A 26,419-nucleotide genomic window follows, 5' to 3' on the forward strand; every position below is an offset into this window, starting at 1 on the left:
TTAAACTTCAAGGATATCATGAAGAACATTGGACTCTAGGTATCTACAAAGTCATTTAAATTAAAGTGCTCGTAGGATATTATTATAAAATGGTTTAGTATAAAAATGGCGTTATTATAAACATGATTTAAGGTAAAAAGTTTTTCTCATATAAACCGTACAACACAAGGTTATTCCAAAACAGATTTAAAAGAAGTTTGATAAAGCTCTTCAATACAAATCGACTAACAATTAACAAGATAAAACATAATGAACATTTTACAATGATATAAATATTGAAATGATTGGACGATATTTATTTATTTATTGAATAAATTTCCAGATACAGCATAACTTTAAAATTTTAGAATGGGAAATGCTAACAAAGGAAAGAAAAAAGTAATAAGATAACGACAACGAAAAGAAACAGTGCCAGCAAAAAGTGTGAACGTAATATTATGTCGTCAAAACTCGTTCACTTGTTTTTTCAAAACACCGGGCAGCACCAAGAAATTCCAACATCAGTTGTGACAGTAATTACAGACCTACGGCGGACAAAATGGAATAGGTGGGTTTTTCTGCAGGGACGCGTAATGTAAGTTCTTGAAGTAACGTTTCCAATTTTAAGTATCCATTAACAATTTTATGAAAAGAAATCAGGTCAGGGATATTTCTGCGTACTCCTGGCATTGAGATATTAACATGTTGCAAGAGTTCCTCCTTAGATTCAGTAATGTTCGATGTCCAGGAACACGAGAATGGATTATAGCAATAAAGAAGTTGAGTACAGAATCAAGTCTCGAGAGATGTGTAGGTGCTGTCATTTCCAACATGGGAGAGCCATATTCGATTTTGGGCGCTAGGAAAGTTTTATGGAAAGTTGCTAATAGTGCCTCAGTGCGTAGTTCAGTAAATCGATAAGAAGCACCAACATGCGCATTGGATTCTTAAGAATTGAGGAGATGTAGTTAGAGAATATGAGTTTCGAGTCAAAGATGATTGTGTGATACAACAAAAGTTATATTAAAAATATAAATCTACGTACAAATGGAAATTACACTTAGAGATGAGTTCCAAGAGTTGCTTGTAACCTTTTGTGGACATTGTAAAGCAGAGATAAATTTATTATTATGAAACTTTTATGAAACAAAGAAGTATAACATATCGTAACAGTATTACACGAGATGGAAAAGCGGCAATTATGATTTATTATGTAAAGAATATGATCAGATTTGGTAATGTTAAACATAAAGAAGACAATGATCGAAACATTAACAATGAATAATTACCAATTGAAAGTACTAAATAATTTACCTGTAGATGTTTTGAAAGGAAAGTTAGAAAAACACAAGAAGAAAACATACATTTTACACTTTAATAAGTAATCAACCCTGTTAATCTGAAATAAAGGAAGCTTTTAAAACAGCATATTAAGGATCACTTTTATTCCTAAATTATATTTGAAGTCAGAACACGCTTAATTTACCTAACAAAATTGATAAATTACATATTGAACAATGACTCCATCCACAAACTGCAGTAGTATTTTTCTTTTAGGTGAGTAGGTGCTGGTAATACTTTATTTCTTTATTCAGAAATTGAGTGGCATCAATTAGTGGAAAGGCATTCTTCATAATATACCAATCTAGTATCAAGGAGGTTGTTACAATCTGCCACTAGAGGGTTTCGCCCTCTATCTTGGCCTGGGGTTTGTGATCATCATTCTTTCTTTCTTTAATTTATAGGTGCCCAATGATCTGTGAAAGAAATATACATATACAATAATAATGATAATAACTACATATAAAACAAATGTTACAATAATAATATTAAACTAGTGAACAAAGGTGCACATACAAAACAATAACCTGTGTGCAAAAACAGGGATAATAAATAGTGCAGAAGCAAAACATGAGGAATATACGGAGTATTGTTGAACTATATTAAATTATTAATTGACAACTAATGTAAGGTGATGAATGAGGTGCTCTTGACGCCACAACACATTATAGTGATGTTACAATAGACAAATGCATGTATATCTTTTGTCCTGGGGCGGCTCGGGACTGATGAGAGACATATGGAGAGCCCTTATTAGTGGTGTAGAGAGACAGTGCTATAATGGAAAAAGATGAGGAATATGCTGGTGAATGAGGTGATGTTGGAAGAATTCGGTATGATGATGATCTACTGGAATACTGTGAAGGTATGTTGAAAGCAAGATCCTGAGTGGTGTATAATAATATTTACATGGAGATTCTTGCTGTAAGTCTGTAAATATAGTACCTAGAAAGATATCCTTCCGATCCTGGAGATTCTTGGCTATAATCTTTTGACGCAAGTGGGCGATGTGGTGAACGAGCGGAGAAAAGTCAACTTTGTTATATACATCAGTATTATGGTATGGGAGTTTGATCCGATATGCTAAGCTAATGGCGTGTCTCTCTAGAATCTCGAGTCTATTATAAAATTTCTGTGGGGCTGAACATCATGCTAGGTGACCAAAAGTGAGTACACTTCTCATGAAGGCTTTGTAGGTGTTAAGCAGTAACTTAGAGTTTAAACCCCAGTTCTGAACAACAAGACGTCGCAGGAGTTGTAGTCTATTTTTAGCCTTCGTAGCAAGTTTCTGAAGCTGGGGTGTCCATCATAGTTTCTCGTCAGAGACGATACCTAAATACGTGACTTTTTTTTGGAAGGACGAAGAAAGTGTTCGCCTACCCGTATCTGCAATAAATTTGGGTTATTTCGAACTTTACTACGACACTTAGATGGGAGAACAACTGAGTTTTGTCTTCGTTAACTGACAATCGCCACTTGCCACACCAGTCGAGAAAAGCTGTAATCGTAGCCTGCAAATCTATGTTACTTTGTTGCATTGTTTTTCCTAATGTTAGGAAGGCTCTATCGTCAGGATATTGGCATAGGTAACTGTTCGGCGCTGGAGATGGTCAATCTGAAACATATAAGATGTATAAAAGAGGCGATAAACTAGAGCCTTGCGGCACCCCTGTGTGTGGGAAGACTGGATGAGATAAGGACTTGTTTACGCTGACATAGGCAATACGGTTAAGTATGAATGAATATATGACTCGCATATATGAAAGAGGGAGACCCAACTTAATCAGTTTATAAAGTATTTCGTAGTGCCAAATCCGGTCGAATGCCTTTTCGAGATCCATCAGTATAAGACAAGATGGAAGAGATTTATTATATTGATTAGTAAGAATCGTGACTAAGCCTAATAATTAGTCATTTATACTGTAATGAGGTCTAAATCCAGTCTGATGAAATGGTAAAAGTTGACGTTCAGAGATATAGGGGTGTAAACGTAGTACTAGTATTTTTTCAAAGACTTTGCCCAGGGTGGAAGTAAGCGGGATGGGGCGATATGATTGTACAGAATCTAGCGGTTTGTTCGGTTTAAGAAACATACAAACTTTTGAAACCTTCCAATCGGAAGGATAGTATCCAGTACGGAGTATAAAGGTATATACTGTGGCCAGAAAAATGAAGACGTTTGCCGAACATTCTTTAAGAAATCTGTACGATATTTGATCGAAACCAGGAGCAGTGCTACGTTTGCGCTTAATAACGGAATGAATATCTCCAGAAGTGATTTCCCTAGTCAAAGGATAATTGAAGTCTATAGTGTGTAGGACGGAAGGTTGTAGTAATTTGTTAATTGCTTCTTCTGAAACTTGGGAACTGCGGGGCTGAATGCTTGGAAGAGGTGTAAAGACTGTCTATAGATGAGTGGTGAAAACGTCTGCTTTCTTTTTGTCTGTATGTAAAGGCTGGTCGTTATGTAGAAGAGGATAAGTGGAACTTACTTTCTGACCAGTTAAAAGATGAAACTTCGTCGGGTGTGATTCTGTATTCAGCTGATTGCAGGTTTTGCTCCAGTTAAGCCGTTTATGAGCAATAATATAATTATGCACCGTCCGCTGCCATCTAAGGGGTTGTGTCAAATGGTCTGGGTTTCGTGTTCTTTCGTATTCCCGAAAGTAATGTCGAGATATACGAACGAGAGCCAAGTATTGAGGAGGTAACATTGGCTGATATGTCTTGCCGTGTATTGAGGTATGTGTTTGTTTGCATTACTTGTTATAGCCTCTACGATGGTCTGGACGGCGTTTCCAAGATCTAATTCAGTTGTAGGTGATGCTAAATTAGCAAGAGCGACATCTATATCAAAGCGATACTGATCCCAGTTAGCCTTGTCGTATATCTTGATGGTTCTTAAACTTGGATCAGCCCGTTGTCTTTTATTGTTGACAAGCACTTTTATCGGAAGATGGTCGCTACCTATACAATCAAGAATTTGTATGGTGCATTTATCAACAATTGAATCCGTACTAATAACAACGTCAGGTGTCTTCTGGCTGCTTGGACGTGTATGTTTTGGTAAATGATGAACATCGCCATGTAAATTAAGTGTTATGTGGTTGAGAAAAATTTCTGTATCTCGGACAAAACGACTATGGATATTAATGTCAGCCAATATTAATAGGTGTCGAAATTGCTGAAACAAATATGTGAAAACTGAAGAGGAATGACATGACCGGGACGGACGTACATTGTAGCCACAGTTAGTGCAAGATTTGGTAGGTAAACTGTTGTTACTAAATGCTCTAGAAACTGGTAATGGAGTGCAATGGAATGATCTCTATGAATGATTTTATGGCGTATTCCGATTGCAGCACCACCTTGGGCTCGTGCATTATTGTCTGCATAGTCACAGCGAAGAAAGTTGTAGCGACTAAAGCGGATATATCTGGCTGGTTTGAGCGCAGTCTCAGTTAGTAGAAAGATATCGATATTCTCCTCTAGCAGTAACTGTTCAAATAGTATACGGTGTGACGCTAAGGAGCGAATGTTCATAAAAAGAATTGCAAGAGAAATATTTACGTACAACGTTATGGAGTTAGACTCCTGAGTCTTTGGATACGATGTAAAATGAACATAAGGTCCGGAGTAAGTAGCATACAGATTAACCTGAAAGATAGCTGATGCTGCTGCAAAAACATGATCGAGAATAAGTTGGCGTTGAAAAGGAAAGATATTTTGCAGTATAACGGTATCGAAGAAAGTTTTCAACAATTAATGGAAACGTAATAGATTGCGATACAGGCACGGTTGAATCTGTGGTACGGAGGGGGACGGTTGTCTCAGGATGATCCGGATTGGCTGGCGGTTTAGCTTTACATTTATAGCTATATATCGGATGTTTGTCACTTGAACAAGTAGAACATTGAGGAGGTTTTAATGTATTCGGACAGTCTTTGGTCTTATGATTGCCAGTAAATAATTCACATTTTGCAACATTTGGACATTTAGCAGTCACATGTTAATTATGTACTTGACATCGCTCGCACCGGACTGAAAGAGGTAGGTTAGTACGAGATGGTTCTACTCGGTGACGGTTTTTAAAGATAAACGCGCGCTCTTGTAACAGGATATCAATGGCAGATTGGGAAGTGGTCAGAATTCGTGTCATGTATGTTGCTCCGTTATTTTTTATACGAATACACTTTCACACCTCAATTCCCCCAGCCTTTAATTCCTCAAGCACTTCGTCATCAGTTATTTCCAGTCACATTCCTCTAATAACAACCGACATCATGAGTGTTCTGGGAGGTGGAGGATTTTCCTTGATTTTACCTGGAAGCTTCGACAATTGTGCAGCTTTTCCGAAAATTTCGTAACTCCCCTTATTACGAAGTGTTGTGCCAAAATTTTCATCTTCGGTCTTGATAATAACACCACCTCTGGTGAAGACAATCTAGTGAATACTGGCTCGTGGTAGATATTTGATGATTTGGTTAAAGATATGGCGAGTGTTACTATATTTGGGATCAAAAGTGGTCAGAAGGAATGAATAAAGCTTTGGTCGAGCAAGAGTGGCTGCATATGACTGTTGCATAGCAACAGTGGACGTGGTAGGATTTGATGCGGTGGTCTGCATCTGTTCTGGATCGTCTGGACCATTGAGAAAGGTAGGAGAACGAGAGCGGGATCTCTTCTCAACAGACTCCAGACTGCCCTCCGATAACTGACGGCTACGCCGATTACTTCGGGATCTCGTTTGGCATCCGCCACGGGTTTAGCTGTAGGACCTTGAACTAATACTGGTAGCTTATGCATGGTGCAAAAAAGAGTGTGCACCGCATAAGGTATATTTATACGGATGAAGAATAAGTGGTACAGTCCAAGCAAAGCAACGAAACAGTTGGTCGGATGTGGAAACAACAGTGACCTTCGAAAATTTAGGTAAAACCCTCCAGAAGATGAGGATCTTCTGTCAGACTTCTAAGTAGCGTATCTGTATTGATCTCACAGGTACGTTTGCAATACTTGATCACAGCTTAGTACAGTAACTAACTACAAGAGAAGGTAGGTTCGAAGATTTTTTTAGTGCTAGCCAAAGGCTAGCTTCGTTTTAGAGGGCTACACCCTCTCTTAGGTGACAGAAGTGAAGGAATCGTTATTTATGTAGGAGTAAGGCATAGGTGGGCTAAGTTTTTTTTATTAATTCATTTATTTTATTATTATTTCAGAACAAGGACATTATGATCTTTTCGATCATAATCATATGTGAATGGTAGGGATATTTCAAAACATAAGAACATAACAGTAACATCATATAAATATAAGTGTACACAAAATAAAATAAGGATATGATAAAGCAAAATATAAGCACACGATTTACAAGGAGACAACACAGGGTACATTAATAAAACAAATGCGTGTTATCTTCTGCCTAGGGGCTGCTCTAGGCTGACGAAGACATGGGAGGCCCTGTTAGAAACAAAAGGTGTTATTGTGCAGTGAAGGATGGAAAGATGTGAGGTAGATGAGGATGAAATTGGTAGTTTTCGAGCAGAAACAAATCCGGATGGTCAGGTGGCAGAGTAGAGCAGTATAAGGTGAAAGGCAGACATAGTGGGGAATAAGCGTAGCGTGGACGAACTGGATGGAGTTCATGATAGCGCATAGTATCCAGGAGTAAAGGATGTTGAGTACTATATCGCGCTGTGATGAATTTCTGCCTAAGAGATACGATATGGTGGGTAATGCTTGGAAAGGTGATAAGGTCATAGATTGCTCGGATCGGACTGGGGAGTTGTATGCGGTGAGCGATTCGGAGTACATGTCGTTCTAGTATGCGAAGTTTTTCATAAAATGTGGGCGGAGCGTAAAGCCAGGCAGGGAAACCGTACGTACGCATAATTGCCTTGTACGTATTGACAACTGTAGCTGGTTTGAGGCCCCACGTAGTGCCAGTAAGACGCTTGAGAAGGTTTAAGCGTTGGTAGGCTTTGGCAGCGACTTTCTGGAGATATGGTTTCCATGTGAGATGCTTGTTAGAGATGATGCCAAGATAGGTAACGGTGCGAGTAGGAACTATGGGAGTATCTTGGATGTGGAGGGAGAGCAACGATGGGTTTCGGTGGACTTTGCGTGGCGGAATGAAAGTGATGGCTTGTATTTTGTTTGGATTTATAGAGAAACTCCACTTAGTGCACCGGCGAGTAAAACGATTAATAGCTTCTTGCAGGTCCTGATTAATCTGGCGAATAGTCTTTCCTAAGGCCAGCAAAGCAGTATCATCAGCGTATTGAAAAAGATATATGTCAGGAGGAAGCGGAGGAAAATCTGCTACAAAAAGGATGTAAAAAGCGGTGAGAGAGCTGAACCCTGAGGTACTCCCGACAAAAGAAAAATGGGATGAGACAACTGAGCGTTAATGTAGACGTAAGAGAGGCGACCAACCAGAAAGTGATAGATGAAACGGATATAGGCAACGGGAAATTTGAGCTCAATGAGATTGTGAAGAAGTGCCAGGTGCCAAACTTTGTCAAAAGCTTTTTCGAGATCAAATAAAAGAAGGCACGAGGGTTTGACGGAATTATAATGTGAGGTGATGAGACTGGTGAGGTGAAGGAGCTGAGCTTAATCGAATATGAAGGGCGGAATCCTGCTTGGTGAATGGGAAGAAGATGTTTAGTTTCGAGATATGGATTTAATATTTTAACGAGGATGCGCTCCAGGATTTGACTAAAAGTGGATGCCAACTGAATAGGGCGGTAAGATGGGGTAGCAGTAGGAGGCTTGTTAGGCTTCAGAAACATGAGTGTTTTCGAAATTTTCCAATCTGTCGGAAAAAAGCCGGTTCGAAGGATGAATATGTAGATGAGTGTAAGCAGATTGAGAAACAATAATGGACCTTCTTTAATGTGGCGATATGTAATATTATCAAAGCCTGGGGCGGAATTTTGTTTGCGATTTACAACAGTCATGATTTCATCGGTAGTAACAGATATGGTAAGAGGATAATGTGGAAGTGAATGAGTGACGTCGGGCTGCGAGTGAGGAGATGCGAGATTCAGGCGATCTGTTGGATGTGGAGTGGAGGGTGCTGCAGGTGTAAAGATATCTTGCAAGTAGTCTGCAAAGGCGTTAGCTTTCTCCAGATCGGTTTGGAGTGGGACATTATTATGAAGAAGAGGGTAAGAAGGCTTAGAGTATTTGCCACAGAGAGCATGGAATCGTTTCCAGTATTTGGTTGGGTGGCTGGTTTCGTTGAGGTAATTGCAGGTCTTAACCCAATTCCGCAGTTTGTACCCTTTGATATAATTGCGAACAGTGCGTTGTAGTTGAGTGTGATGATGCAGGGTTTCAGCGTTCCTAGTACGGAGGTAATCACGGTATAGCTGACGGGAGCGACGGATCATGGATAAATATTGAAGTCGAAGATACGGGTTATAGGGAGTAGTTTAGGTAGTTGGAATATACAGTTCGGAGGCATGGCTAAGAGTCGATTTTATGGTAGAGAGGCTGTCGAATAGTGCTCTTCGGTAGCAGGTGGTGTGTGATGATGTAAAGACTGAGAAATGTAGTCACGGTATTTTTGGCAATTAGCTTTATCGTATCGAAGTGTTGGCCGTGGAGGTGGTATATTAGCAGATTTAGTGGCCTGGGTATGATGATACGTCAGCTTAATAAGTGCGTGATCGTTACCAAGTAGTGCTAGAACGTCAACAGTGCAATGGGAAGCAAGAGAATTGAAAGTGATGACTATATCGGGAGTTGTCTGAGAAATAGGGCGAGATGGGGATTGTAAAGCCTGGATGATGCCTGTTGAATTTGAAGCAACAAATTGCGTGAACATGGTACGTTCGTTGTCTGTCTGCCATGATGATGTAATGCTTGTATGTATTGGATATATCTTGTAGAAAATGAAGTGGAATCGGATGACCTGGTCTGACGTAAATGGTAATGAGTGTGATGGCTACATTCGGGAAATATAATGTAATTATTACATACTCAGGGAATTTGAGAATGGCACTAGAATGACGTCTATATGGAAGGTTGTGGTAAATGCCAATTGCTGCCCCACCGTTTGCTCGCTGAGCTGGAAGAGTGTTGTCACAACGGAGGATGTTATAGTGTGCTATATGGCAACTATCCGATCGTTTGAAAAAAGTCTCATTAAGTAGAAATGCATTTACTTTTTCCACGAGTAGAAGCGCTTCGAAAAGAAGTTTGTTTTTGTAAAAGGATCGGATATTAAGAAATAGAAACACTAAAGCCATGATGATATGCTGTAAGAGTTGGCTGTTAAAAATAAGACGGAAGGTGTGACGTATGAAAATGAGCATCTGTAATAGAGTATGTTGCGTTGGTTAGAGACGTGGAAAATGATACGGGCTGCGTGAATGATTTGTTGAAGGATGTGAGGACGGATAAAGGAGTGGATGTTTTGCAAGGCAAGTGTAGTAAAAGCGAGAAGTTTATCTATAGTAACCGGAGTGGAGTCGATGGGGAATTCCGTGTTGGTAGAAGAATCATGAGTGCGAAGTGGGGCAACTAATTCAGGTCGAGTACTTTCAGGTTGAGATTTTCCTTTGCACTTGGAACTGTATGTGGGATGTTGTTTGTTACAGGTAGCACAATGGGGTGGAAGTTCAAAATTCGGACAAGTACGGGTAGGGTGGGTGCCTGTGCAGTAGCCACAGATGGCAGTGTTGCGACAGTTGGCAGTGGTGTGCTGATTGTATGCTTGGCACCTTTCGCAACGAATTGGAAGTGGCGGGGATGATCGGGAGGGTTCTACACGATGACGTTTTTTTATAGATCAGGGCGCCATGTGCGAGCATGGTGTCAATTGTTTCTTGCGATGTTGTTAAGATTCGCATCATGTAAGTGGGTCCCTGATCGTTCCGGATGCGAAGTACTTTGCTGATGGTGAAGCCTTCTAGTTTCAGCTCTTCAGAAACTTCCTCATCCGTGTATGTAGTATCAACGCCCCTGATAACAACGGAGAGAAGGGGATGGTTTTTCGGAGGCGGTGGTTGTTTTCGGCAAGAGGAACTGAGGGTGTCAATTTTGGCTGTTTTCCCAAAGATTTCGAAAGAAGCCTTGTTTCGTACACAAGTAGCGAAATGTGGGTCCGTAGATTTCAAGGTTATCCCATTGCAGGATTTGACAACTTGAGTGAGATTGATACTTGGGAGATATTTGCGTACTTGAAGAACTACGTATTTGACGTTATCGAATTTTGGATCAAAATTTTGAAGGAGAAAGCAATGAAGTTCTTGTTTTGATACTGATGGAATGACTTGGTTTTGACGTTGATATGAAGATGAAGAGTGAGCGACTTCGGTGTCCGTGTCTACGGAAGTTATTGCTCGACTTAAATGTTGTTTCTTTGCTGGCGGTGACTTGACTAAACGCTCAGAATAGCTCTCTGAACGAAATGGAGATCGCGATCGACTGGAGGCATTCGAGACGGTGGAGGCAGTGGATAGTTCAGAAGCTCTGCGATTTCGGGTGTCATCCTTTTGCTTTTCCACCTTTGTGGCATGAGCCGGTGGGGCGAGGAATACTGGAGGTAGTCCGCCATGCCGACCATCCATCGAAGCCCCAGTGATCTGATGTGGATACGCCATGGAGAGCAGGAATCGGGCCGAAGCCCCTAGAGTAAAGAACGAACGAGATGCAGTGTGTGATGAATATAAAGTAAATGTAGGTAAGGTGACCCGTTTGGATAGTTACCAAGGTTGAAACAGTTCTCTGGACAAACCCGTAACTCTACACACCTTTGGCTTGATTAGTCTGGACAGTAGCGTTCATAGGAATGACACAGAACAAATCCCGAGATGAGGAACAGGAAGGATCTCTCAAAAATTGATATAGCCAAGCTATTGCGGTTATTGCTAACAAAATCGCTAGCGAACAAAAGTATGCGAAGAATGTGTGCAGTAGTATTTTTTGCCTGCTAGCACGTACTAGGAACTACCCGAAGAGGGTTACGCCCTCTGTAGGGGAAGAGAGGTAGATGTAATATTGCAATATATTGGTAACAATAGAGGGGCTATGGATGGTTAAAGAAGCATTTTTATTAACAAGCAATTCAGGTCATTATGCTTTTAATAACCATAATCATTAGGTTGGTTTAAGGTTTAGATGTGAAATATCATGAAAGCAGATGGATGAGAGCAGATGAGAATGAAGTGCAGTTCACATCACAACACATAGGTTTTGTTAGTATAACAAATGCGTGTTATCTTCTCGCCTAGGGGCGACGCTAGGCATTAATGAAGACAAGAGTGCCCTGTTAGAACGGAAGGTATTACGGTGCATATGATGGCCAGATATGAGGGAGATGAGCATCTGAAGAATATGGTTCGTAGTAACGACTGTCTGGGTGGTCAGGGGGAATAGTGTAGTGGTAGAGAGTAAGCAGTAATGAAAGCGGAGGAATGAAAGCAGCAGAGGGAGAGAGATTACGGGCGTGTTCTTCAAATGTTTGCTGTAAAAGTGAATGGTTGGACTGCAGACGGCGGGTAATATATTTTGTTCGAAGTGTTTCCAGATGATAGAGGATATGTGGAAATGTAAGGCGAGCATAGATGTCCAGAGTTTGACTGGGCAACTTAATTCGAAAAGCGATGCGCAAGGCATGTCGTTCAAGAATTCGTAGTTTCTCATAGTATGATGGTGGTGCAGATAACCAGGCGGTGAAACCATAAACAAGTTTAAGTCGCAGAAAAACTTTATAGGTGTTCAGGATAGTATTCGCAGAGAGTCCCCAGGTTGTTCCAGCAAGACTTTTCTGCAAATTGAGACGACCATATGCGTTTTTTGCGATAGCTAGTAAATGGGCCGACTACGTAAGGCGGTGATCGAAAGTAAGGCCAAGATATTTGACAGTATGAGAAGGTTTGAGAGGTACATCTTGAACAGTAAGATTCAAGAGACGAGAATTACGGTGTATACGAGAACGGTATTTCGGTGATAGGAAAACAATAGCTTGCGATTTCGTCGGATTTATTTTCAAGCGCCAGTGAGAGCACCAATCGACAAAGGTATTGATAGCATCTTGTAAGGCCAAATTAATTTGGTGGATAGTTTTACCAATGGCGAGCAGTGCAGTGTCGTCTGCATACTGAAAGAATTGTACTGTAGCTGGAACAGCAGGAAAGTCGGCAACATATAGAATGTACAGTAAGGGTGAAAAAGCCGATCCTTGTGGAACCCCAGAATGAAGAAAACTTGGAAAGGAGTAAATGAAATTAATATAGACGTAGGCCTGGCGACAAGCGAGAAAATTAAAAATGAAGCGGAGATAGGCAATAGGCAATCTGTGCTGCTTCAGTTTATAAATAAGAGCTGGATGCAAGACCTTATCGAATGCCTTTTCCAAGTCAAATAGGACCAAGCAAGATAAATGTCCTGTGTTAAAATGGTTGTAGATGGAATTAGCAAGGCGAAGTAGTTGGTCGTTGATGCTGAAAGAGGGTCTAAAACCAGCTTGTTCAAGAGGAAGGCTGTTGTGTAGTGCCAGATAGCAGTGAAGCCGTTTGACAATGATACGCTCCAGAATTTTGCAAAACGTTGATGTTAATTGAATGGGACGATAAGAGCTCACAGTGTGACTAGGTTTGGCTGGTTTGAGAAACATGACAGTTTTGGATGTTTTCCAGTCGACAGGGACATAGCCAATACGAAGAATAAACGTATATATAAGAGAAAGCAAATATAAAACAGTATAGGGGCTTTCTCGAACGTGCCTGTATGTAATAGCCTATACCAGGAGCTTTGTTACGCCTATGAGCAACTGCAGCTGTATTTTTTTTTGCTAGCCGCGGCTAGCCACCCGTGCGAGGGTTACGCCCTCTATGGGAAGGTAGATGCACGGTAACTGATAGGAAGAACAGTGGGAGTTGGTCTATGTGATATTTGTATAGTGATATGTGGATGGTGAAGGATAAAGAGAAAGGAAATGGTGAAACAATGAAGGAAGATTGCGGATTGCATTTATTATTTATTTATTTATTTATTTATTATCTCACTTTTCGGAGGGACATTGTGATCTTTGGATCACAATCATGAAGTGATGATGGAGGTGATGAGCATGATGTGATGAAGTGCGATACACAGCATACACAATACAGGGTTATGTTAGTGGACAGATGCATGTTATTCTTCTCGCTTGGGGGCTACTCCAAGCATTGATGAAAAGACAGCGGGAGCCAGATTATTTACAAAGGAGTTACTGTGCGAATGATGGACATATGAAGGGTGGGATGACGTCGGCCTTCAATTCTGCGGCTAAGAGGAGATGATGGTGATTCGGAGGAAGAGTGTAGTGATAGAGGGTAAAAAGCAGCGCCAATGGTGTATGGAGAAGATGGGCATGAAGTGGAAAGTCGATGTGTGCTGTCATTGTATCGATGAGGAGTGTGTGGCGATCCTCAAGACGAGTGGTGATGTACTTAAGACGGAGAGACTCAAGATGGAAAAGAATATGTGGAAAGCTCATGTATTGATAGAGTTCGTATGTCGGACTGGGTAGTTTGATTCTGTAAGCAATGCGCAGTGCATGTCGTTCCAATATCTTCAGTTTATTGTAGAATGAGAGTGGTGCGGCAATCCAGGCTAGATGAGCATATGTGATGACCGGACGTAGAAATACTTTATAGATATTGAGTACAGTTTTTGGACTGAGACCCCAAGTAGTGCCTGTAAGACGTTTGAGTAAATTAAGACGATTATAAGCTTTGGTGGTGATGTGCTGCAAATGGGCCTTCCAGGTGAGATGTGTGTCTAAGACAAGTCCTAAATATGTTACTGTTTTGCTGAGTGGAAGACGTGTATCGCTGACTGTGTGATGAAGGAGCTTTGGATTTCTCTGTACTTTTGTGCGGTTTTAGGGTGTAGGAAAATTATAGTTTGAGTCTTGAGAGCGTTGATCTTTAAGCGCCACACTTTACACCATTGGACAAATGAATCTATGGCAGATTGCATAGAAGTATTTAGTTCATGGATGGTTTTGCCCAGCTCTAAGAAGGCGGTGTCATCTGCGTATTGAAAAACGTGTATATTATCGGGCAGAGTTGGAAAGTCGGCTACATAGAGAAGATGCAATAATGGAGAAAGAGACGATCCTTGCGGTACACCAGAATGAAGAAATATTGGATGAGAGAAGGTATGATTAATGGTAACATATGCTAGGCGACAGAACAGGAAATTATATATGAATCTGATGTAAGTAAGAGGAAGACGAAAGTTGAGAAGTTTATAAACAAGGCCATGGTGCCAAACCTTGTCAAAAGCTTTTTCAAGATCAAAGAGAGTTAAACAAGATGGCCAGGAAGTATTATAGTGATTTGTGATGTAATTAAGAAGGCGGAATAACTGATCATTAATACTGAAATTTGGACGAAAACCTGCTTGATGTGATGGTAATAAATTATATCTGGAAAGATGTGTATGAAGACGGTATACTAGAATCTTTTCTAAGATTTTGCTGAAGACTGGAGTCAATTGGATAGGTCGATATGAGGAGACACAGTCGGCGGGTATTGTTGGGTTTGAGAAACATCAGTACCTTTGAAATTTTCCACTGTAATGGTATATAGCCAGTGCGGAGGATGAATGTAAAGATGAGAGAAAGAATATATAATACTGCGTATGGACTTTCCTTGATATATCGATATGAGATGTTATCAGTGCCAGGTGCGGTGTTTCGTTTTCGTGCAATAGCTGTGCTAATATCTTCTGGAGTGATGGGGTTTGTAAGAGGACGTGATGTATTAAGCGGGTGAGTACTGTTTGGCTGAAGATGAGGTGAAGAAAAGTCGAAGTGATCCACTGGGTGATTGCGAACTGGATGTTCTGGAGTGAGCGGTGTAAAGATATATGGAGATAAGTGGCGAAGGCGTTTGCTTTGTCCAGATCAGAGTCTAAAGGCGAGTCATTGATGATGATCGGGTATGAAGTTTTGGTATATTTGCCAGAGAGAGCGTTTAGCCGTTTCCAATATCGAGTAGGATGAGAGGTTTCGGAGAGAGAATTGCAAGTTTTGATCCATTGTCTTAATTTAAAGGCTTTAACATAATTGTGAACAATGCGCTGGAGTGCTCTGTGATGTCTAAGTGCCTCTCGATTTCCTGTGCGAGTATATTCACGGAAGAACTGACGTGATCGTTTTACCATGGCAAGATATTGAGGTGGAAGTTTAGGTTTGTGTGGTGCATATTGAGATTGCGGTATATATTGTGGCGATGCTTCATTGATATGATTGGTGATAGTCTCTAATGATTGATATAACTCTGACTCTGTTGTAGGAGGACTTAGGCCTTCGAGATGTTCAGTGAGGTATGTTCGATATTTCTCCCAGTCCGCTTTGTCATATCGAGGAATCATGCGAGGTGGGGGTGCGTCGAGAGGTCGGGGGGTACGGCATTTGATACTGAGTTTTATGGGCACATGGTCACTCCCGAAAGGATCAAGGACATCTATAGTGGAGCGTGGCGTTACAGAGGCAGACGTGATAGCGATATCGGGTGTGGTATTTGATTCAGGTCTGGATGGTTTAGGTAGGTGATGAAAAGTGCCCGTCGTATTGGTGAGAATGAAATTCAAAAAATGAGTTTGGTCCCTATTGGAACGACTATGAAAATTGATATCAGCCAGAATGATGTAACGCTGAAAAGTGTTCGATATGTATTGAAAAAATGACAGAGGATTGGATGCCCTGGGCGGACGTAGATAGTGGCCACTGTAATATAATCGGATTTGTAGTAAAGAGTGATTACTAGATTTTCTGGAAGGTTCTGAATTGCTGGAGTGTGGATACGATATGGGATGTGAGGTGAAAACCCAACAGCTACCCCGCCATTTGCCCGACGTGCTGATAAAGTATTGTCCTTGCGAATGATCGTATATGCTGGTAATTTGCATTTCATTTTGGGAGTTAGATGTGTTTCGTTAAGGAGAAAAGCATCGGCTTTCTCTTCGAGTAACAGTTGTTCAAATAGTATTTTGTGGGTGCAGAGAGAGCGTATGTTAGCAAAAAGAAAAATAATACCCATAATGTCCATACTGAGATGATATTTAGAAGGTTTGTGAAGATGGGAAAGTATGAAAGTAGGCAGTTGGACCATTGTAAGTCGCTTGGAACTGAAGATGGAAGACTGATTGAGCAGCATACTGGACGTGTTGTAGAACTAAGGGACGTGCGAACAGATGGATGTTTTGTAGAGTAAGAGTAATGAAGGCAAGAAGCTGTTTAATAGTAATTGGTTGATCAGATGTGCTGGGTTCGGAAGTTTGATTCTGTGCGTCATGTATTCTAAGTGGAACTACTAGTTCAGGTTTGGCTTCTTCTTGAGTAGGTTTGGCTTTGCATTTATAGCTATAGGCTGGATGACGTTCATGACAGGTTGAAAACTCAGGCGGCCGTTGCATATTTGAACAAGAGCGGGTAGGATGAGGGCCACCGCAGTAGCCACATTTAAACGGATTTACGCATTTAGGCGTAGGATGAGTGTATTCCTGGCATCGATCGCAGCGTATGGGAAGAGGAGGCGATGTTTTGGATGGTTCCACTCTATGTCTTTGCTTGTATATGAATGCTCCGTGTTCAAGCAGGTCGTCAATAGTTTCCTGCGACTCTGTCAGTACCCTGACCATATAAGTAGCTCCTTGATTATTTCTAGGTAGCGAATGCATTTTTTGAAGGTGTATCCCTCGTGGTGTAGTTCCTCTTCGATTTCTTCGTCACTGTAAGACGGATCAACACCGCGGATGACTACAGGTAGAACAGGAGTTCGTCTGAGTGGTGGCATTTGTTTCTTACGGTTGTCGTTCAGTTTTGTGAGTTTTGCTGTTTTTCCAAATATCGCAAAACTATGTTTGTCTCTGACTGTTGTTGCGAAGTTAGGTAATGGCGATTTAATAATGTATCCGTTTTGAGTTTGAATGATCTGTGTAATTTCTGAACGAGGTCGATATTTGAGAAGTTGCTGGAGTAGAAGTTTGGTGTTCCGGAATTTCGGATCATAATCCTGAAGCAGAAAGTTATGAATTTCTGTCCGTGGTTTCTGAGGAAATTGTTGAATGCCATCAACAATCATTAGGCGAGAGCTGTCGTCTGAACTGGCGATGCTGATATTGTCAGCATGATGCTTTTTGTGAGGAGGAGATTTTGGATTAGTTGCTGGGTCGCCGTCAATAGGATTACCCACTAATCCGCGATCGTGATCTGAAGTGATAAAAGCGTCCTTGTAACTTTTGCGCTTCTCTACCTTCGTAGAGACAGTAGAAGCTGTAGGAACTGCAGGCGGAAGACCAGGATGTTGTCCACTGGCCATAGTAGCCGGACAAGATGATTTCCAGAACGCTGTGTATATAAGTGTAGCAGATGTCTATTGCAGTATAGATGATGTGATGAGTGATGAAGCAAAAGCTTCCAAAAATTAGTACACTAATGTGTACGGTAGTGCAGCCTCCACTCGGGTGAAACCCTTGATCTCTCTCACTCTCTCGCCCAAAAACTGAGAACTGCCACGCCTGCGTCCACAAACGCGTAATATTCTCAGCCTAGACTTGACACTACAGGAGTGCCTCTTGTGAGAAAGCTGGAAACCAGCTATAATTTTTTTTCTTTTTTTTCTTCCCCAAGTCTTTCATTCACATCCGGGGATGGGCGGGCCGCAGACGGTTATGCCGTCTCTATGGCCAGTGATTGAAGAAAAGGTTTGACAAAGTTATGTGAGAAGGTTCTCAGGCTGGTATGCAAAATTAAGATGCAAAGACGTCATCTAAGAAAGAGTTGGAGAAGTAAGTCGATTAGGTAGCTAAACTGCAGAGATATCCATGTGTGGGATCATGGATTGTGGATGTGGCCGTAGTGGCGATAGATACGGCGAAGTGGGTTGTGTGTCTCAGGCGAATTGTCCTGTTCGTAAATGGCCAGTGGATGATCGACAGGCGGGTATGCGTATCTGGGTTCCGTAGGTGTTTGGTCTAAGAGTTCGTTAAGTAGAGGATGGGCATTTGAAATGCGCTGAAAGATATAGCGGCTGCGAAGGCGTCGGAGATGAGGAAGAAGTGTAGGCATAGTGGTGCGTCGATAGACCTCGGCGGTAGGTGTTTGCTGCGGTAGAGAATATGCTATGCGGAGTGCACGGCGTTCGAGGATTTGGATGCGTGCATAAAAGTTGGTAGTCGCTGATAGCCAGGCAAGGTAGCCGTGTGTCAGTGCCGGTCGGACGAAGACCTTATAGGTGTAGAGAAGTAATTTAGCGTTTAGACCCCACGTAGTGCCTTTGAGATGTCGAAGAAGATTAAGTCGACGGCGAATGTTGGCTTCCAAAGTACGAAGGTGGGCGTTCCATGTAAGATGTGTATCGAATGTGACACCAAGATATGTTAAGGTATCGTGGACCGGAAGGCGAGAGTCCAAGAGGGTAATTGCGAGTAGGGCAAAACTTATTCCTCATAAGGTCATCTGTGTTTTGGTTGGATTTAGTTTAAGCTTCCATTTGAGGCTCCAGGCAACAAGATTATCCAGCGCACGTTGAAGGATGTGATTAATTTGGTCAACGGAAGACCCAAGTGCGAGATACGCAGTATCATAGGCAAATTGGAGCATATGGACTGGAGGCGGAGGTTGAGGCATATCAGCGACATAGAGTAAATATAAGAGAGGTGAGAGCACGGAACCTTGGGGAACGCCAGCACGAAGGATAAAGGTTGGGGATTTGGTGTTATTAATCTGAATATAAGCTCGCCTGTGGTGGAGAAACTGAGCTATTATCCGCACGTAGGGAAACGGCAGAAGAGAGGTAAGTTTGTAAATTAGTCCAGCGTGCCAAACAGTGTCGAAAGCCTTTTCGATATCAAGTGATACTAGGACTGACGAAAGGCGTTTGTTAAAATGATTGACCAGCAAGGAGGATAGTTTGACTAGCTGATCGTTAATGCCAAAGGAAGGTCGGAAACCAGCTTGTGTAGGTGGAATGATTGCCCTCTCTGTAATGTATGGCTGCAGACGCTTCATAAGTATACGTTTCAATGTTTTACTAAAAGCATTCGTGAGACTGATCGGCCGATAAGATGTCACTGAGGAGAGGTGTTTTTGCGGTTTTAAAAAGACCACTATCTTGGCAAGCTTCCATGCCGTTGGAAAATAGCCGGTTGGTAGTATTGTGGAGTACAGTTGAGCTAGTAAGAGCAGAAATCGGCAGGCGCATGGAGAAGTTGACGATAGGAGATATTGTCATTACCTGGTGCTGTATTGCGGCGGTATTTGAGGACCTCTAAGATTTCGGTTGAAGTAATGGGTGCCAGTAGTGGATCGTCGTCGGGTTGAGGGAGTTGAATGAAGTTCGGCGCAAATCGTGCTTGTTCCGGATCACCGACTGCAGTTATGTGCCGATCACTAGGATGAGTAAAGAGAGGTGAAGAGTGGGTGGTAAAAACCGCCTCGAAATGGTTGGCAAAGAGAGTGGCTTTCTCCAAGTCTGTAGTAGGGGCAGTGCCATTAGTAAGTAACGGATATTGAGGTCTATGCTTCTGGAATGTCAGTCGTTTGAAAAGGTTCCAGAATCGAGTGGGGTTGCGCTCGTCACGTAGTTGGTTAGATGATAGTCGCCAGTTCAGCCGCTTCCGTGCAACAATATAATGTTTGGCCATGCGCTGAAATTGACGATGTAAGTGTAAGAAGTGGCGATCATTGGTGCGGTGATATTCTGTCAAATATTGATCGGATCGTGCGAGTATATCTAACACTCCAGAAGGGAGATTTGGACAGCCCTTAGGTTGGGAGTATTTGGGAACGGAGCATGCTGTACTGTGGTTGATTGCGGTCTCAAGTGTAGCGCAAAGTTGATCCACGTTGGCAATGGAGTCCAATGTGGGAGTGAGGTTGCCGAGGTCGGTGGTGATAATCTCTTGATAACAATCCCAGTTTGCTGCAGTAAAGTTATATTTAGGAGTTGAAATGATGTCATCAGTTTTTGGGATAGTCTGTGTGAGAGTCAATAAGATCGGTAGATGGTCACTGCCCACAGAACCAAGAATTTCCACGGACGTCCGAGATAAAAGATTGTTAGACACTATGGCTACATCAGGGGTGGTATTGCTAGCTGGTCGAGTGTGCTGAGGTAGGGGAAGAAGAGTACTATGGGTAGTTGCTAGGAAATCGGTAAATCGCTGTCGCTGCTCCGCAGTGCGGGAGGCGTAATTAATATCTGCTAGAAGTATATACGTACGGAAGTTCAAGTCTAGATAAGTGAGAAAATGGTACGGTAACGGCTGGGTAGAACGGACGTAAATAGTGGCAACTGTGAATGTAAGATGTGGAAAGTAGATGGTTTGAATCACATGTTCAGAGAAGCGTTGTGGATTAGGAGGTAGAATATGACGCCGTGGAAGAGAGTGTTTAACCGCTATAGCTGCTCCCCCGCGAGCTGGATGGACCGATAGATCTGCACGTGTAAGATGATAGTGGGGAAAATAGTCACGTTCGCTGGATTTTAAGAAAGTTTCGTTGAGTAGGATACAATCAACATTATGTGCAGCAGCCATGGTTTCTAAAAGGACTCGATTAGTCCGTAATGATCGGATGTTGGAAAATAGGAGTTTGATTGGCCGTTTCCCCCGTGGGCGAGTATTCATGGTGGAGTATCAGAATGGAAATAAAAGTAAGTTGAAAGCCCAGAGTATGTAGCAGCCATATGGAGGTGGAAAATGTCATGGGCTGCTTTCGTGGCATGAGTGAGAATAGCTTCCCGTTGATAGGGGAAGGTATTCTGGAGAACGAGAGTGATAAATTGCAGCATGGTTTCAACTGTAGGTGGCGGTAGGAGCGAAGTTTGGGTGCCAGTAGAGACCTGGGTCGCCGGATGAATACGAAGAGGCACTACGGTTTCCGGCTTATCGGGTAAAGGCTTCGGTTTCTGAGGGCACTGATACGAGTAAGTTGAATGAGGTCCACCACAGGTGTTGCAGTCAGCAGGTTGTTGTAAGTTAGGACATTTTTTCAGCTTATGGGTGCCTTTACAGTGTGGGCAGATGGCTGGTAGGGTGCATTTGTTTGTAGGATGCGAATTATAGGCGAGACAATTTTCGCAGCGTATGGAAAGAGGCGGTGGAGTACGTGACGCTTCCACCCTATGGTGGCAGCGGTAGATATAAACGCCATTTTGAAGAAGTTCGTCAATAAGCGCCTGGTCATCTGTAAGTAGGCGCACCATGTAAGTTGGACCAGTAGCATTCTTAATACGTAAGGCTCGTGTTGGGTGGTAGTCGTCCTCTTTTAGTTCGTCCAAGATCTCTTTTTCTGTCAGGCTGGGATCGACACCACGAATCACCACGGGTAATAAGGGTGTGCGACGTGGTGGCGGTGACGTTTTCTGAGTGGGCGTTTTCAGAAGAGTAATCTTAGCATTGGTGCCAAACATAGCTGGTCCGACGTTGTAAATTAGATGGTCATATAAGCCAGGATTGGTTGTTTTTAGTAAGATGCCATTTTGGGTTTTGATTAATTGCTGAAGATCAAGGCGTGTACAGTAGCGCATGAGCTGGAGGTACATTGGTTTGATGTTGAAATACTCTGGTTTTAAATTACTGAAGAGGATGGTAAAAAGAGAAGTAGATGGTTGATCGATGATGATAGGCTCCTCAGCGGATGAGGTAGAAGCAGAAGCTACTGATGGTTGTGGCGGTTTAGGCTTGGGTGGACTGAGTAGAGCCTCAGTATATTTGAGCTTTTTGATGTGAGTCGGTGATCGGGAACGATCTCTATCTCGAACAGGAGAACCAAGAGAGGCAGAAAAAGCTCCTGAGGAGGTGCGTTCTCGTTCTCGTGGCCGTGGGCGACGATCCTGAGGTGGCCCCATCACAGTTGCAGGGAGAGTATGACGCCCGGATGGATTGTCGGCGGGGTTAGGAGGTCCCGCCATGATCAGTAATAGAAAGGCGTGTGCGCTAACACCGAAGTGTTACGTCGCCAACTAATAGATGTTAGTAAGGGCCTGGTGTTTCGCACACTAGAAGTGTAGCGCCCCACACAGGTATAAGTAGACTGTACGACCAAGTTAGTAACAAAGGCCCTGACTACAAACGTGCGGCTCGGACCGTGAGGCCGATGTCGATTCTTGAAGAGAATCCTCCGCAAAGAACAGCTAACTAAATGAACAGCAATTATCCTAGTTAAGTAATACGACAACAGGCCAAGAGGTGGCTATAGTCGCCAGGTGAGTATGCAGCTGTAAGATGATATATCAAATTTAGACCGTTTTTCCATTCGAGTGTCTGCAAGTTTGTAAGAACGCACAGTAAAAGTTATGCCACAACCCAGAAATTTTATGCAAATTACCAGTTTTATTTGCTAACAAATTAACAGACAAATCTGAGAATTATTTAGGTGTGTATATAAATTATATTCTATTGTCCAAAATCACATAGGACAAACAGAACGTGGTGTCATCTAGCGGAGACATTTGAATTATCAGCATATTGAGAAAGAACATAATATACCATGAGGGGTCCTCGTAGGACCCCAGATCAGTAATTCATATTTTTAAAATCTAACTGCTTAACGATGTTGTTTCTTTTTACGTATATATGTCTTACTCTGAAAAATGAACACATAGAAAAATCCCGTGGGATGTGTGTGCCATACTTTTCATTTGTCACTTACAAAACCTAGTCTGGGGTCCCTCAGGGACCCCGCCTTGGTTTGATAAGGGTTAATACTATTTACAAAAATACACATCCACATAGAAGAGTGATAATAACATCTTGTTACAAAATAAAATTTCTTAATGATGAAGAAAATACTTTAAAGCTAATTATGCAATACGAAACTAAGGAACTGTTGTCATGATTGAGAAACGAAAGCTTTACATATCCATTCAAAACAAAAACTTTAAATAACATTTGATCTTGAATTTTTATCTACTCAATGGTTATATGTTTTTCTCTAATAGAAAAATAAAATGTAATGAAATGTGTGTTGCTTTGGATTTTCTAACAATATTTTGACATTTAAAAAGAGCATATAAAACGTTTCGAAAATATAATAGTTTTGTTTTAGGAGAAGATTATTATTGTTTGTTACTACAATAAGAGTAAATAATACCGTATATAAAGAGTGAGGTAAAAGCAAAATGAACTTTCATATTATTTATATTTGTAAAAAATATTTATATTCCTTAATACATTAAGCTATCACACTTATTAATCATAGGTGTTAATTCCATTGCAGGGCTTAGCCACACCTTATTATCCACATGATATGGTGCATTTTCCAAATTACTTTATTCCAGGGCCTTTTGTTCCACCATATTTCAATTATATGGCTGATTCGGATGGTAAGTGGTATGCATTTTGTGTACTAGAATTGCATGTGCAGTATATTTTTATAGACATTATTGATGATAGGAAACATTGTTTCTAATTAAGCTTGAATCACTGATGTGCCAGTGAATATGCATAGGTATCATTAGTTTCTATGATATTGTTTTATGTAATATACTTGTCTTATATTTCTCTTCTGTCTTCTAGTCTATGTTGCTTACAAGTTATGTGAATAATGTGAGGTCAATAATCAGTTTTAAGTATAGCCATGCTGAAAATAGTTAGGAATGTGAAAGAGAAGTAGTAAGATTTGAAATAATAATTTTAATTAGTTATATTGATTATATTGAAATACATTGAAACGAATTGAAATAAATCATAATGATTGCATTGACTACAAATTAAAGTTATAATGATAACTGTGAAATAGCTAAATAGTTTTTCGTGTTTGCAATTCAGCACCTACTATCTCTGCCTAGTATTTGAAAATATACATTTTACTAAAACTAAATTACATTCAAATATATTAACTTTTATGAAGGACCAGTTGAAAATAATATATTGTTCATAACAGGAACTTGTAATGTCCGAAAGAAACTCACTAGCTTATCAATCTAATGTACAAGGAAAAACACTGAGGAATTGTGATTAAGAGGTGTAATCCTAACCTTACTAAAGAGAGCTTTAAAACGTCCATAACTTTGAAACCGAGACTTTTCATCTGGAATTTTTGTGATAATTTCTTGACGTTTTTATTTTGTGACAATATGTCTCTAAAATATCATTTTAACGGTTAAAAATTGAATCTTTTATGTCCCTTTCTAAATAATGAGCAAACTTCTCGTCTTTGGTCAATTTACTACCTTCAATTTCAAGATATTTTTACTTAGTCACAGCCTTTAGCCCGCAATTAATGTGATATATAGTTGTGAAATGACTGTGTATATCTTAACTATTAGTTTCACTATATACATTTTGAAAAAGCTCTGTAGTCCTCAAGCAGTTTCCGAGGGAATTGCTTCTGTTAAGTATATATATATATATATATATATATATATATATATATATATATATATATATCGAAAAATGTATTTCTTAATTAAACTAATTTTGACACCAGTAACTCCTCCTTGTTCTACTGATGCGCTGACAATTTGTCCTGTAAGGAATAAATATAATATTGTAACTATACTACAGCAAATAGGTGTAATAACCACAGCATTAATATATTTTGCATCAAGTCTATTTTTACTGTATAGAAAAAAAATAATTTCCAAGTTTCTTGTTTCCTTCAACATATGCACAACTGCATTTTTAACAGTCTCCTGGAAATATAATAAAGATAATGTAATGAACTGAAATAATGACCTCATTAGACTAGAAAAAATCCCAAATCTTCACCTGATGCATGTGGTTAGTATGCATTAAGCTATAGTTGTCATCTAATATATATATGTATATATATATATATATATATATATATATATATATAGATAGATAGATAGATAGATAGATAGATAGATAGATAGATATATAGGGTGATGTTTTATTTTAGATTACAAAATATCCCTGAAAGTAGTACTCCGGAAAGAAATGTTTTTGAAAATACGGGAATATATATACTCATTTTTCACTGTTAAATTCATTTTTCCGTCTGTTCGTTAAGAACAATTATACTGTCTATCATTTTCCTTTAAGTCATTTTTCCATAAACATTAATATCGGTACCTTTTGTAATTTTCAGTTTTTCATTTAATATAAATTACCTTGAATTTAACAACCATTGAAGTTAATGCTGGAATTACTCTAAGTATTCGAATTTCTCCTACGTGAGTCGTTGGTGTGTATTTCGAGGAAGAAAAGAAATATATTACGGGATTCACAGATCGACACATTACTCTATTTTCAATAGAGGGTTTGCAGTTTTCTCTACTATTCCATTGACAATGTTCAATTTTTGCATGATTTTCTTATTCAATACGTAGCTTATTCATTTTTCAAAATGGACTAAATATGTATAAATATTTCAAAATTTATGATTTAAGTCAATTATCTTGTAAGCAATCGACAATTGCTATTTTCGAATGCTCTTCAAAATTTGGAACTAAAACAATGTGTTTGTTTCTGAGAACCGTAATTATCTTCATCAAGTTGGCAATTTACACTTATATATAGAAAACTGAAATTGTCATACATCTGAAGTTAGGACATAGAAGCTGTTAAAATTAGAAAGTTTTAGTCACTTTAATTTAATTAGCAGACCCACTTCTGTAGAATCTTTCATTTTTGCAGTATCGGCATTAAATGAATTATATGCTAATTAATTGTTTGCCAAAACGTTTCCCTAATTCTCTTATTCTCCATTTGGTTATTAACCACTGCAAGGTGTGCTCGTCCTCATATAGCTTCCCATGAATGGGTATTTTATTTAATATCCATTCTTGGCGCAAATTTAAATATCTGCAAACGCATTTGGATTATTTAATTTATTAAAAGTCAAAATACACATGTTTTGTTTTAAGATATATATTATTAAAACATAAATTTGATTACTTTATAATTGATAACTTGATACGTGTATTTCATATGTAGTGCATTTCAAAGATTTCATTTTAAATAAATTACGTTCACAAATACACTTGGACATCATTAGACGGGAAAACACATAATCAAATTAATCACGTTTTAGTAGATAGAAGAAGGCAATCAAGCATAATTGATGTCCGGTCGTTTAGAAGGGCTGATTGTGACACTGACCACTACCTGGTAGTAGCGATAA

General features: G+C 40.3%; 1 protein-coding gene across 1 annotated transcript in view; it reads left to right on the forward strand.

Annotated features, from left to right (window-relative positions):
• The window catches only part of LOC145665863 (uncharacterized), a 120,935-nt gene that overhangs the window by 8,468 nt on the left and 86,048 nt on the right, over positions 1-26,419 (forward strand). The window contains exon 2 of the mRNA XM_081732980.1: positions 23,549-23,654. Within this exon, the coding sequence (XP_081589106.1) occupies positions 23,549-23,654 (106 nt within the window). The remainder of the gene's footprint in view (positions 1-23,548; positions 23,655-26,419) is intronic.

Source organism: Thermobia domestica, chromosome 1, assembly GCF_964235325.1.
Source record: "Thermobia domestica chromosome 1, izTheDome1.hap1.1, whole genome shotgun sequence".
In the NCBI taxonomy this organism is placed as follows: Eukaryota; Metazoa; Arthropoda; class Insecta; order Zygentoma; family Lepismatidae; genus Thermobia; species Thermobia domestica.